General features: G+C 49.9%; 2 protein-coding genes across 3 annotated transcripts in view; both read left to right on the top strand.

Annotated features, from left to right (window-relative positions):
- The first annotated feature begins 4,528 nt into the window (after positions 1–4,528).
- HOXB8 (homeobox B8) lies at positions 4,529–6,154 on the top strand. 2 transcript variants are annotated; one of them, XM_015414623.1, is made up of 2 exons: positions 4,529–5,072; positions 5,847–6,154. In XM_015414623.1, the coding sequence occupies exons 1-2, from the start codon at positions 4,652–4,654 to the stop codon at positions 6,152–6,154; spliced, it is 729 nt and encodes a 242-aa protein (XP_015270109.1). In that variant the 5' UTR covers positions 4,529–4,651. The 2 variants fall into 2 exon arrangements, with proteins under 2 accessions (XP_015270109.1, XP_015270110.1); XM_015414624.1 differs by having other exon boundaries at positions 5,850–6,154.
- Positions 6,155–9,363: 3,209 nt separating this feature from the next.
- LOC107113309 (homeobox protein Hox-B7-like) overlaps positions 9,364–12,023 on the top strand; it is a 4,685-nt gene continuing 2,025 nt past the window's right edge. Inside the window, exon 1 of the mRNA XM_015414626.1 lies at positions 9,364–9,830. Coding sequence (XP_015270112.1) covers positions 9,431–9,830 — 400 coding nt within the window. The 5' untranslated portion in view covers positions 9,364–9,430. The remainder of the gene's footprint in view (positions 9,831–12,023) is intronic.

Below are 12,023 nucleotides of genomic sequence, written 5' to 3' on the forward strand. Positions count from 1 at the left end.
CAATAAACTGAACGGTTGTTCAAAACCATTGTGAATAAATCCGTCCGGCATAAAATATAAGGTTTACTGTGGCGATTTTTCAACGGGTTTTTTTTTTTAAAAAAAGAGGTTCTATTAACTATTTCTTTTGACGATGAACGTCCCCCTTCCCCGTAGGAAACTTGATGCACAGATGCAGCGGGAAGTTCTCCTGCGCAAGAGACCTTGACATGAATCTTGCGGAGTTCCTATTGATTTCAAAGGGGCTGTAAAGACACGATTTAGAGGGGACATTGTGGACATCTGATGCTTGACGAAGCCTGTGCGCGTGGATAAGTGTTTGGGGGGGGGGGGGGGGGGCGTGAAAGCAGGGGAACAACGACCCCGTTTAATAGCCGAGCAGTATAGTTTTAGGAGCCTCGTTTGGCGCCTCCGCTTCTGTGGGGCGGGTTCAAAATCAAAAAGGCCTGCGATTCTTATATATCTTTGCAAAAATTTCTGTGGACAGGCAGCAAGGAGGGATCATCGAACTGGTGGGGTTAGGCCAGGAGGCTGTTTATTCCACACGCACCCCGTTGCATCTGGCTGGGGCCCTCCAAACAGCACGGGAAACCATGTCCCTAAATAATCGACGGGCTTTCGAAATACTTAAATCCTTGGGAGGGCTGCAGATCGATGCTCGCCGCTTCGGGGAGGACCCACACACTGCGGGTCAGTCCAAGCACATGTCTTCTTCTGGGTGCCGTGTGTTTGTAAACATCCAAGGGAGCTGGAAGAAAGGGGCTTTCGGCGTGCCGGGAAAACCGAAAGGAATATGCCCCCCCCCCAGGATCCATTGAAAAGCTCCGCTTGATCTAAGCCACAGAGACCAGCAAGTTTTACTTCCAGAAATCTGTTTCTAAAGCACCCACTCACCCACTTTGTATTGAGGTTTTTTTCTTTCCATTTCCCCGCTCCACATGATAATCAATGGGCATTATCGGGAAAAAGCGCGTTTCAATTGTTCAGAGGGGAAGGGGGGAAATCACATCACCAGAAAGGAGAAAATTGGGGCCGGGAATCTCATTTTAATAAAGGATTTTCTGTCCAAAGCTTCCGGGTTCTGTTAGAAATATTTGGGCCGCATGTACAAGGGATCGTTGGAATTCGATAGAACGTTTTTTGTTTTGTTCCCCAGCAAGAAACCTGTTCGACAGCAGCAGTTAACCAAGGCAAAGAAAGACACACACACCCTTTCCCTCCCCTCTCAGCCCAATCCAAAGAGGAAAAATTAAGCAGTTCTACACTGTATAAAAGCCGGCACCCTTTAACCAGAAGGAGTTGGAGGCGAATTAATACCCAGCCCTCGAAAAACAAACAAACAAACGGACAAAACCTCACGGACTCATAAAGTAATGAGAAGTTATAGTTTACCAAGTTGGGGGGGGGAAGCTTTCCTAATAAATCTTTTCCCTCCACTGGGTCTTTGTAAATCATGTTCCCACTTTCTCTCGTGGCTTTCGTCTCCCCCTTTATAACAGAAACATTTGCCTTTCGTCGGAGATCCCGGCTACTGTACACAGATGATTTAAAGGCGGCGGCCGATTCTTGATCCATTGGGTGGGTATTTAGTAACACGTTATGCCTTAAACCTCTCTGCCCTTAGTTAAGAGAAAATGTTCACTTCCGAGACACCTTCTTCCTCCTATCGCCCTTTCTCCCTACACACACCACACACAAACACATACTCACACAATATACCATGTTGTTGTTAACAATACTCGGGTTGGTATGTTGGATATATACTAGAATGTTAAACGTCTGTGACTCTCAATGGTGCCTGTATGTTTACATTAAACTGTCTGGTTATTATATATTATTATTTATTTGGGGTCTGGTGGTAACAAAATTGTATGGGCGCAAGCAGTGGTGTATATGGGGCGGAGAAGTCGCCCCTTTCTTTCTGGAATCGTCTTAGAGAAGTATTGGGAACTTTTCGATGGTAATGGGAAGGAGGGAAGGAACGCAAGGTTAAGGGTCAGTTGTGATGCGGTGGATTTGTGGGTAGTGATGACCAAACATTTTAAAACAAAAGCGACAGCCAACGACCACCATTTATTCTGCTCGGTGGACGGTAAGGAGACGATAAAAGAAAATCTTAAATTTATTCTTTTTTGAATAACAAACAAACCCCAAACGCTCTCATTCAAGGCATCGCCGGCTGCGTAGAGACGTTCGATCAAGTGGAGAAAGCAGTTCGATAGAAGCTGCTTTATCCAAAATAAAACAGAATAGAGCTTACTTAAAAAGAAGTAAATTTGGGCAGGCCTTCCTTCCTTTCTTCCTTCCTTCTTTCCTTCCTTCCCTTAGCTCAAGGTCTGCGCTAAGAGTAACTCTTCCAAGTGATTTATCCTGAAACATTTTGCTGAAATGAGAGCTATGTTTGTTTGGGTCTCCTTCGAGGAGGCCTTTCAGTTTCAGATCTCGTCTGAATCAACCTTTGGGGGGTGTAAGCAGAACATAGGCTCCTGGGGTGATTCTGGGGCCCCGGAGTGCTTAGCCAGTAGAGGGACGCGCGGCCACACACAACAAGAGGGCTCCGAGAGGGTCCGAAGTGCCCCCTCTTCAGTTCCATGGTTCCGCAGAGAAAGTATCTGAAGCGGGACAGGAACCTCTTGGGGAGACCGAGGCTGGCGGAGGGGTGGGTGGTTGGGTAGGTAGTGGGGGGGAGAGAGAAGCTCCGAAGTATTATTATTATTATCATTTGTGAAAAACGTATCGGTAACAGTTGCTGACTGCGTTAAAAGGGTCCCTCGGATTCACCCCCCCTGTGTGTTTCTCACGGGTGAAATTGCCGAGTTAGCATGCTAAAAAACGGAAGGCAACTTTGACAAACGTCAGTAAAATAGAAAGCCCCCCCCCCTCTGCCCCTTCTCAGCTTCTCAGGGGAGAAACCCCCCCCCAACCCTCAGAGCTAAAACCACCCTGTGGTCCCAACTTGGCCGGGCAGGGCCCCTGGCGAGGCTGAGAACGGGTGGCTTGGAAGGCTGGGTTCGGAATGCCCCTCAATGTGGCGTTTTGGAGGCGACGGGCGAGACGAGTCCGCATCTTCTTCTCCGATGTGGAAGGAGAAACGCGGGGAGGGGGGCAGAGAGAGGGAGGGAGGGAGGGAGGGAGGGAGGAGAGAGAACAGGAGGGGTGGAGATGGGGGGGGGAGAGAGGAGAGAGCCGAAAAGTCAATGTTATATATGAAAAACTATAATCATTTTAATTCAGTATTGACACCCCAACATCTTGCAATAATGGAGTTAAGGCGCCAATCGAAGGCGGGGCTTTTATAGCAGTAGAGGAAAAGAACTCGTAAAAACCATTTAACAGCTTTTTATGTAGTGCGATATAACCCAGCAAGAACATCTCCGGGTGTTTTATTTATTTATTTATTTATTTCCGCGTTCTCCTCTCTCTCTCCCTCCCCCTCCCAGATTTTATGGCGCTTTATAGTTTGTTAAACAGTTTACGGCCCCCCTCTTTGCCCCCCCACCTTGGTTACAAATGGGCCGTTTCTTTCTCCCCCCTTTTTTGTGAGCTGATAGTTAAACCTTTATCAATAATAAGGAAATTGATCATTAAAATGTTAAATCTGACTACCTCGTTTGTTTTAAAATATGTTGCGGCTACAGGACGCCGTACGATTTGATAACTCGGTATTAAAATACCAATTACATTTATAGGAGGCTTTTAGAAAAAAACGGGTAGCAATTAAATCCGGCCTCTTTTTACAGTTTTCCAAAGCAACCCTGACATTTTCCAAAGGCTAAAACTGCCTCGTTAAAAAAAAATTAAAAAAAATAAAATGGAAATTAACGATAGGAGCAAAGTCTCTCTTTAATTTTTCAGCCCTCCCCAAATATCAATCTTTTGGGTGGGCTTAGGTAGATGATTTGTCGTGGGGCGAGAGATATCTCATTAACGTAGATAGTTTAGCATATTTAATCTCTATATTTACCCCACCCCACCCCCTCTTTCTCCCTCGCTCTCTCTCTCTCTCTCTCTCTCTCTCTCTGCGCGCTCTCTCTCGCTCGCTCGCTCTCTCTCTCCTCCTTCGTCTCACTCGCCTTTCTACTCGCAGGCTGAACAGAGTCCGTGTGGAGTACGTGGAAACCAATAGGATGAGGGTTCCGTAATAGATGCAAATGATCCAGAAAAGACACTGCGAAATATGAACAAACTCATTTGCTCCGAAGTAAATCACGGAAAACTGTTTATGAACTGGCACCTCTCCTTGGAAATGTAAAGCGAGAACTCCTTTTTTTTAAGTGCCGGATTATTTTTTTTAAATTTTCAGGGGGGGTTGAAGAAGAAGAACAAGAAGAAGGGGAAAAAAGAAGAAGGAGAAGAGAGAGAGAGAGAGGGAAAGACAGAGCGCCAGAAAGAAAGACAGAAAGGAGTAACAATCACCTCAAACAACAATAAAAACAGGAGTCCGCTACCATGCATTGTGGCAAAGAGTTTTGACTCAATCCTTGGGATTTTTTTTCCTTTTAATCTATGTATATCTGTACATATCCCTGGAAATCACAAAGCGTCTTGGGTTAGCATCTCTTCGCTTGCCTCCGATCCTGTGGCTGTCGATAGACCCCGTCCTCGTAACCTTCCGTCTCTTATCTATTTAAAATAAGCTATTTATATTAAAATGAGCTCTTACTTCGTCAACTCCCTGTTCTCCAAGTACAAAACCGGAGACTCCCTGCGCCCCAACTTCTACGACTGTGGGTTCGCCCAGGAGCTCGGAGGGAGACCTACAGTCGTGTACGGGCCGAGCACGGGGGGCACCTTCCAGCACCCCACCCAAATCCAGGAGTTCTACCACGGGGCGTCTTCGCTGTCCAGCTCCCCTTACCAACAGAATCCCTGCGCCGTAGCGTGCCACGGGGACCCGGGCAATTTCTACGGCTATGACCCGTTGCAAAGACAAAGCCTCTTCGGCGCCCAGGACTCCGACCTAGTGCAGTATCCGGATTGCAAGCTCGCCTCCGCCGGGCTGGGAGAGGACGCGGACAATCCCGAGCAGAGCCCTTCGCCCACGCAGCTCTTCCCTTGGATGCGACCGCAAGGTGAGGAGGCATCTTTGAGAGGGCCGGCCGCCCGGCCACCGCCGAGGCATTTCCTGAACCCATAAAACAAATTCGCCCTCCGTTCTCCCCACCCCACCCCCCGCACCTCTGCCACTGTCTCCCCCCTCCGCTCCCTCTCCCGGGCCCCAACCCCCGGTTACTTTTTTACTGTTTTATTAGCGTAAACTTTTGCACTTCTCAATAGCTTTATCGCTTCATTACCCTGAAAGGGACCCTTTTTCTTCTGAATGGGGAGAACCGGACCTCTCTCTCTCTCTCTCTCTCTCTGTGTGTCTCTGTGTGTGCCTCTCTCTCCCCCCACCCACCCCCACCCGGGACACTCTGGAGGACTGGTCTGGCCAAGAGGGTGCTGGGGAGGGGAGGGTGCTTGGGAGAAAATGACAGTCTTGGACGGAGGGGGGGGGACGAGGAAGGGGAAGAGCAATATTTTCTTTCAAAAAACAAAACAAAAAAACAAAAACCAACCCAGGGTGGTATTGGCGGCTGGGGGGCTGGAGCGCATATGTGGTCCTCTTCGCCTCTCTCTCCCTCTGCCTCCCGGATAATTACCTTCCCCTTTGTAATATTATAGAAGGGCAGTTCCTTCCCTGCCTTTGTGTGTGTGCGCGCCTGTGTGTGTGTGTGTGTGTTTCGGTCCCTCCTCTCCCCCGCTCCCTCTCTGCCCCCGAAACTGTTTTTATGTATCTTCTCAACCCTCCTTTTCTCTCCCTCCCACCTTCCTCCTGCCGCCCCCCCCCCTTTGCAACACCCCAGCAGCCGCTGGACGGAGGAGAGGACGGCAGACTTACAGTCGCTACCAGACCCTGGAGCTGGAGAAAGAGTTCCTTTTTAATCCTTACCTGACCCGCAAGCGGCGGATCGAGGTGTCGCACGCCCTGGGACTGACCGAGAGGCAAGTGAAAATCTGGTTTCAGAACCGGAGGATGAAGTGGAAAAAGGAGAACAACAAAGATAAGTTCCCGAGCAGCAAATGCGAACAGGAGGAGCTGAAGAAGCAGAAAATGGAAAGGGCGCAGGAGGTGGACGAGGGCGGCGAAGCACAGACCGGGGAGAAGAAATAGGCGCTTGGGAAAGCCAAGGGACAGGCTAGCCGCAGAAAGCCCCTCTGGTCCTTCCATTCTTGCCAGCCGGGTGTTGTGCGGGGCGGGGAGGGGGGGGGAATTTGCTTAGGGAAGGGGGTCTCCCTCCCCTTCCGTTGCTGTAAAACAATATAGCTGTGAGCGTCTACTTCTGATTGTCCTTTGATACATACAATGAACTATATCTATATTTAAAGAAGAAGAAGAAAAAAATCTTGGGGTCTTTTTAGCTTTGTTGATATTTTTTTCCCGTTTTCTTGCCAGTTAAGAATTAGTATTAGTGTAATGCAGATAGTTTCTGTTAACCATGACTGTGAAGATGATCTCTCTCTCTCTCTCTCTCCCCCCTCCCCCTCTCCTGTCTCCCCCTCCCCCTCCCCTTCAGTGGGGCAAGAGGGATGCTCTCAGCCCCGTAAGAGCATCTGTGAACATTCTGTACCGACTGTGCCGTCCTCAGCAGAGTTGCAGCTGTCTAAAGCCCACTGGAGTCAATGGGCTTGGAAATGTATAACTCTACTTTGGACGGCCCTGCGCGCTTCTGAAGGCGTCTTGCTCATTCCAAAACATAGGGAACGCATGAAAATCGTGTTAGAGCACTTTGAAAACTAACCCCTTGTTTCCTCTGTCTCTGTCTCTCTGTCTCTCTCTCTGTCCCCCTCCAGTTGTGGAGGTAGCTCTGAAAACATACACCCCCGACAACATGAAACTGCCTATTTCTGATGTAGTTGTTTCCTTTATTTCGAGAGTTGACTCCCTTCCTTTTGGCTTCCGAGTTTGCTTTTGTTTATGCGTTTGTCTCTTTAAATGTCCGTCTTAAAAAGGAAAAAAAGAGAGCCCCTCTCTCTCTCTTTCTCTCTCTCTCTCTCTCTCCCCCCCTATTTAGTTAGCATGCGCACAGTGGAACAAGTTGTAAAAAGTGCTTCCCCCCCTCCCCCACCCCCCTTGGGTTCCCCCCTTCTTTCCTCTTAGATTTACTGTGAACAACAACAACAAAAAAGAGAGAATGTATACTGTATACGTGAATTACTTTATGGGGGGGAGGGGAAACTAATGCTATATTTTGTCCTCTTCACTTTGTTCTATTGTTGAAGCTGGAAGCAGCGGAAGAAAGGAGTTACAATAAAGTTTACAAGTCACAATTGCTCTCGTGACACGGCTCTTTCTTCGTCTGACTTTAAAAGTTTCTCCGGGACGTCTTGAAGGGAAGAATTCTGTCTTTAAAACAAAACAAAACACCAAAACGACACTGGCTACCTACTGTTATCCCAGAGAGCTTTTGGAAGGACGCGGAAGAAACTTAGGGGTGGGGTGGTGGTGGTGAAAAATGCACCTTAAATGCGGACTGGGGGGTGGGGTGGGGGAAGCGCTGGGTGTTGGGAAAGGGTATCAACAGCTCTTCTATGACCTTTCCAGGCCGAATGGATGTTCTTACCTTCAGCAAAAACTAAAACCCAAACCCAACAACTTGTATCTGTTTGCAGGTGTGCATGTGTTTGGAAGCTACTGAATTCTACCCACTCCTGAGTTCCTGTGGGGTCTTCATCACCCCATCTCTCAGAGTCATGCGGTTGCCCTCCTAGGACCACGGGTTGTAAACAGCTTCCCTCTCTTGCCCCCTCCCCTGGTTGCTGCCTAGCCCTGAAAACTTTCAGTGCAACCTGCACATTTCCATGGCTCGCTGGACCTTCCTTCCTTCCTTCCTTCCTTCCTTCCATCCTTCCTTCCTTACTTCCTCTCCCCTTTCTCCTTTCTTTCCCCTTCCCTTCCCTTTCCCCTCCCTTTTTCTCTTCCTTTATTGGAAGCCATCTCTGCTTCCCCAGCAGAAAGCGGAGTCACCAGCTGGTCACATTTTCCTCTTCGCTGTAATTGAGTCCAGCAGAAGAGCTGACACGCTTAAATAGAGATCTGTTGTAATCTTTCCTCCTCTCACCCCCCCTCCCTTTCCGCCACCAGGAGGGGAAAAAAGAAAGAGAGAGAGAGACAGCCAGCTCCGAGCCTCAGCGCCTGTGGCTGTGGAATAAATTACTGATGGAGCTCAGTGGCGCTGAGAAGGGAGGGGGCGCTGATAGTGGAAAGGGGGGGGGATATATGAAGTATCACTGGGTTGCGGGTGGGAGTGTTGGTGGGGAGCAATGCTCCCTCTAAGCTGTGGAGTCTTGTGAGTAAAAATTCTACTTTGTGAGCTACTGGCATTAAAGTTGTGAGCGAGCGACTTGGCTGCTGCATAAATCAGTTTGCTCTGGAGCCATCCTTCCTGAGCTAAGACAAAAATGTGTGAGCCAAAGGCTAAAAAACTATGAGGTAGCTCACACTAACTCAGCTTAGAGGGAACACTGGTGGGGAGTCCCTTGGAAGGGAGGAGAGGAGAAACTCAGCGCCAGAGCCCGTAGGACGTGACAGAGGCCAAGATACTCGGCCAGAGGCCGCGGAATATGGCGGGATAGATGTCTCGGTAAGGCGCTGCCCCTCCGCGCCTTATTAAATGGCGGCAGGGACTGATGGAGATGGGAACGGAGAGGAAACGGCCCCGAGTCTCAATCCAAGCAGGACCGCGGCGTTGCTGTGTCTTCCAGGCAAGCTGGGTCCCATCCCGCGGGAAGTTCTCCTCCAAAACGCCAAGTCGCTAGGGAGGGGAGTGGAGTGGAAGGGGGTGCGCAAGAGCTCGTTTAGTATCCCAGACGGGCTGGCTTGCCTGGGAGAACTTCTGGCACCTCCCGATCCCCTCCGTCCTCATCCGACTTCTTTCCTCTCCTCCTGGGTTTGTTTTTCGCCCTCTTTCTTAGCAACCTCCCCGTCCTCCCTCTGCTCGCCCCCCCCCCCTTGTGTTCCTGCCAGCGCCTGTCTTGAGGAACTGATATCACCGGTGGCTTCGGCGCACATCTCTTCTCCTTCCATGCCCAGGTCTCGGGGATTTTTTTTCTTTTTGCCTCCCACCATCAATAATGCATCCCGTTTTATAAACCCCAACCGGTAGTTCACACACCCAGTGTTGAGGTTGGTGTTGGGGGCTGTTTTGCCCCTTTTCCACATCAGAAGGGGGAAAGCTTCGGGAGTGAGAGGGGGAAGAGGTGGAAGGGAGGGAGGAAGCTAGGCGCCGATTGGCGGCGCCCGGATCACGTGGCCCGGAGTCACATGGCCACAGGGAGGAAAAAGGGGTTCCTTTTTGGTGTAAATCTGGAGTCTAATTCCGTAATATATCACGGTACCTCGTAAAACCGACACTAAAACGTCCCGGCCTACAAATCACCCGGCCAGATTATGAGTTCATTGTATTATGCGAATGCTTTATTTTCTAAATATCAGGCCGCAAATTCGGTTTTCCCCTCCGGAGTGTTTTCCGAGCAAACTTCTTGCGCATTCTCTTCCAACGCTCCGCGCGCCGGGTATGGCTCCGGTTCCACGGCCTCTTTCGCCGCCTCCATGCCTGGCTTGTACCCCAACGGGGGCGGCATGCACCCCCAAGGCCCCGGCATGTATTCCGGCAGCTACGGGCTGGAAGCCGGCTCGTTCAACATGCACTGTTCCCCCTTCGAGCAGAACCTCTCCATGATGTGTCCGGGGGACGCGTCCAAAGGCAGCTGCAACAAAAGCGAGCAGAGGGACGCGGACTTGAGGCACGAAAACAACTTGCGGATATACCCCTGGATGAGGAGCACAGGTGAGTCGCCTTGGAGACCGGGGAGGGGGGCGAGCGCGTGTCTGTGTCTGTTTGGGGGTGGGTGGGCCTGGGGGACGCCGCCGTGGGGAGACGGGATGTAAATGATTTTGAGGGGAGGGGAAAGTTGTTGGGGGGCGGTGGGAGAAAGAGGATGGCGCTCTCGCTCTCCTTCAACTCCTTTTATGACGTGTCCCTCTCTCTCGTCCCCTCTCCCTCTTTGCCGAGACATCCCCCCCCACCCCACATGGAAGCGACCCTCGGGAAATAAATAAATAAATCTCCCCAATATTTATTAGTCCTCTTCTTCCTGCTCCTAGTTTTCTCTACGCGGCTCTGCGGGGAGAGTCCCGTTTTTTAATTGAGGGGGGGGGTAGTCTTATTCAGCCCCCCACCCCTCATTTCTCGCTCGTTTCTCTTCCCATCCCTGCAACTGGGTCCAGGAAACAGCGGGACGTACGTTTTTCTTTCGGAAAGAAGCTTCTTTTGAGTCGACTCCAGGAGAAAGGACGGGGGGGGGAGACGGGAGCGACAGGGTGTGTAGGTGTGCGCCAATATAGACATATTTCTCGAGGTTCCCCCCCCCCCAAGGGATTGATGCAACCGTATGGGTCGTTTCTCCGGCCCTGGGCTTTCCAGCACAAGCAAAAAATCTTGAGTTTCCTCGGAACACGCAGAAATCCACATGGCGTTTTCTCCCCCCCCCCCTTTTCCGGAAAAGGGAATCGGAAAGGAATGGAGTAAGCAGAGGAGAAGGACATAAATACCAGCAGTTTCCCAAACTAGCTCAAAATCAAAATGTGCTTTTAGGAGCATAAACGTGTCCTGTGAGGGTGGTGGAGCGCCAAAGCGTTTGGTCATCGGAGGGCATATCTCCTCCACACCAACATCACCAACCTCCAAATGGTTGGTGTACGCCTTCTTGTTACTGATTTTCTTATTATTAGTTAGGCCAACGTATTTGCTTCACCTGTGATCGAGCCAAGCACCAGAATTACGGTGCAAGAGGAAAGTGTTGGGGGGGAAAGGCTTTCAGCAATGATCTTAAATTCAGGCTCCAGGTATTTTCCCGGCTTGGCCGGACTGTCTCCGTTCTCTTCCAGTAAACCAGACCAGCGAATCCGTAAAAGCGATGCATTTTTATTAAGAAATAATACATGAAAACTTTGGAGTTACGCAGAAGGTTTCCCCGGGCTTGAGATTCAGGACGACGGTGTAGCGGGGGAATGTAGTCTCTGTAGGCTTTTCCATTTCAAGTCAGGTTACTCAGAAAATCACAGGTGCGATTCGTGGTGGAGATAAATCGGAAAACCTGTGGCTGCAGCGAAGACACTGATGTCCCCTGCCCGCATAAATATAGACGTTACCCGTACAGAAAGACTGCTACACAAAACAGTAGCTACTGTTCCCCCCCCACTAGTTTTTCATGTGAATATTAAAGAGGGACTCGATACAACGGTAAGGCATCAATTACTGGTCGCTGCTTCTGTGGGACGACCACCCCTGGAAAAAAAACCCCACACAACAGTAAGTTAACCTGTTTATTCGGAAGAACAGAAACTTCACCAAACAGTGCGGGCAGAGTTGAGCCTATCCAGTTCCTTCCTTGACTTTTCTCTCAGGTTGACCCCCCCAAAAAAGGTGTAAGTGGTGGGGAAACAGGGGAGAGGGTGTGACTTCTTTTAAACCGAAAAGCCCCCTCCCCCGTACATTCGTATATCCCCAGAATACAGCAAAAAAAACCCCACCAGCTGATTTCATGTGCGAGAGAAGCCGAGGCGATTCGCGGCGCGATCCTAAACAGAAGCCAGTGATCTTAAAAAGATGTCACTCTGTTTAGGATTGCACTGTAGGAATACAAAAAGTCAGTTGCTCAATCCCTTTGGTTTCAGCGCTTGGGAGCCCGCACACAATAGCTTGGTGCCTTAAAACATTTTACAGGCATTCCCATACAAGTGGAATGTGAAAAATCCTGTCTGTCTGTCTGTCTATCGTAGATAGATCTATCCCCCCCCCCATACATACTTTATAAATATTCTGTACAATTTCCCTTATCTCTTTACCAACTCTTCCACATTTCGCTCACCCTGTTCCCTACCCCTGCGACTTAAAGGAGTTCTCTCTACAGATTACATCAGCTACCAAGGAGCTTTCTAAGTCCACTTTGGGAAACAGGGAGGCGGCAGGCCGAAGCCC

The sequence above is a fragment of the Gekko japonicus genome, unplaced genomic scaffold (genome assembly GCF_001447785.1).
Source record: "Gekko japonicus isolate JY-2015 unplaced genomic scaffold, Gekko_japonicus_V1.1 scaffold798, whole genome shotgun sequence".
NCBI lineage: Eukaryota > Metazoa > Chordata > Lepidosauria > Squamata > Gekkonidae > Gekko > Gekko japonicus.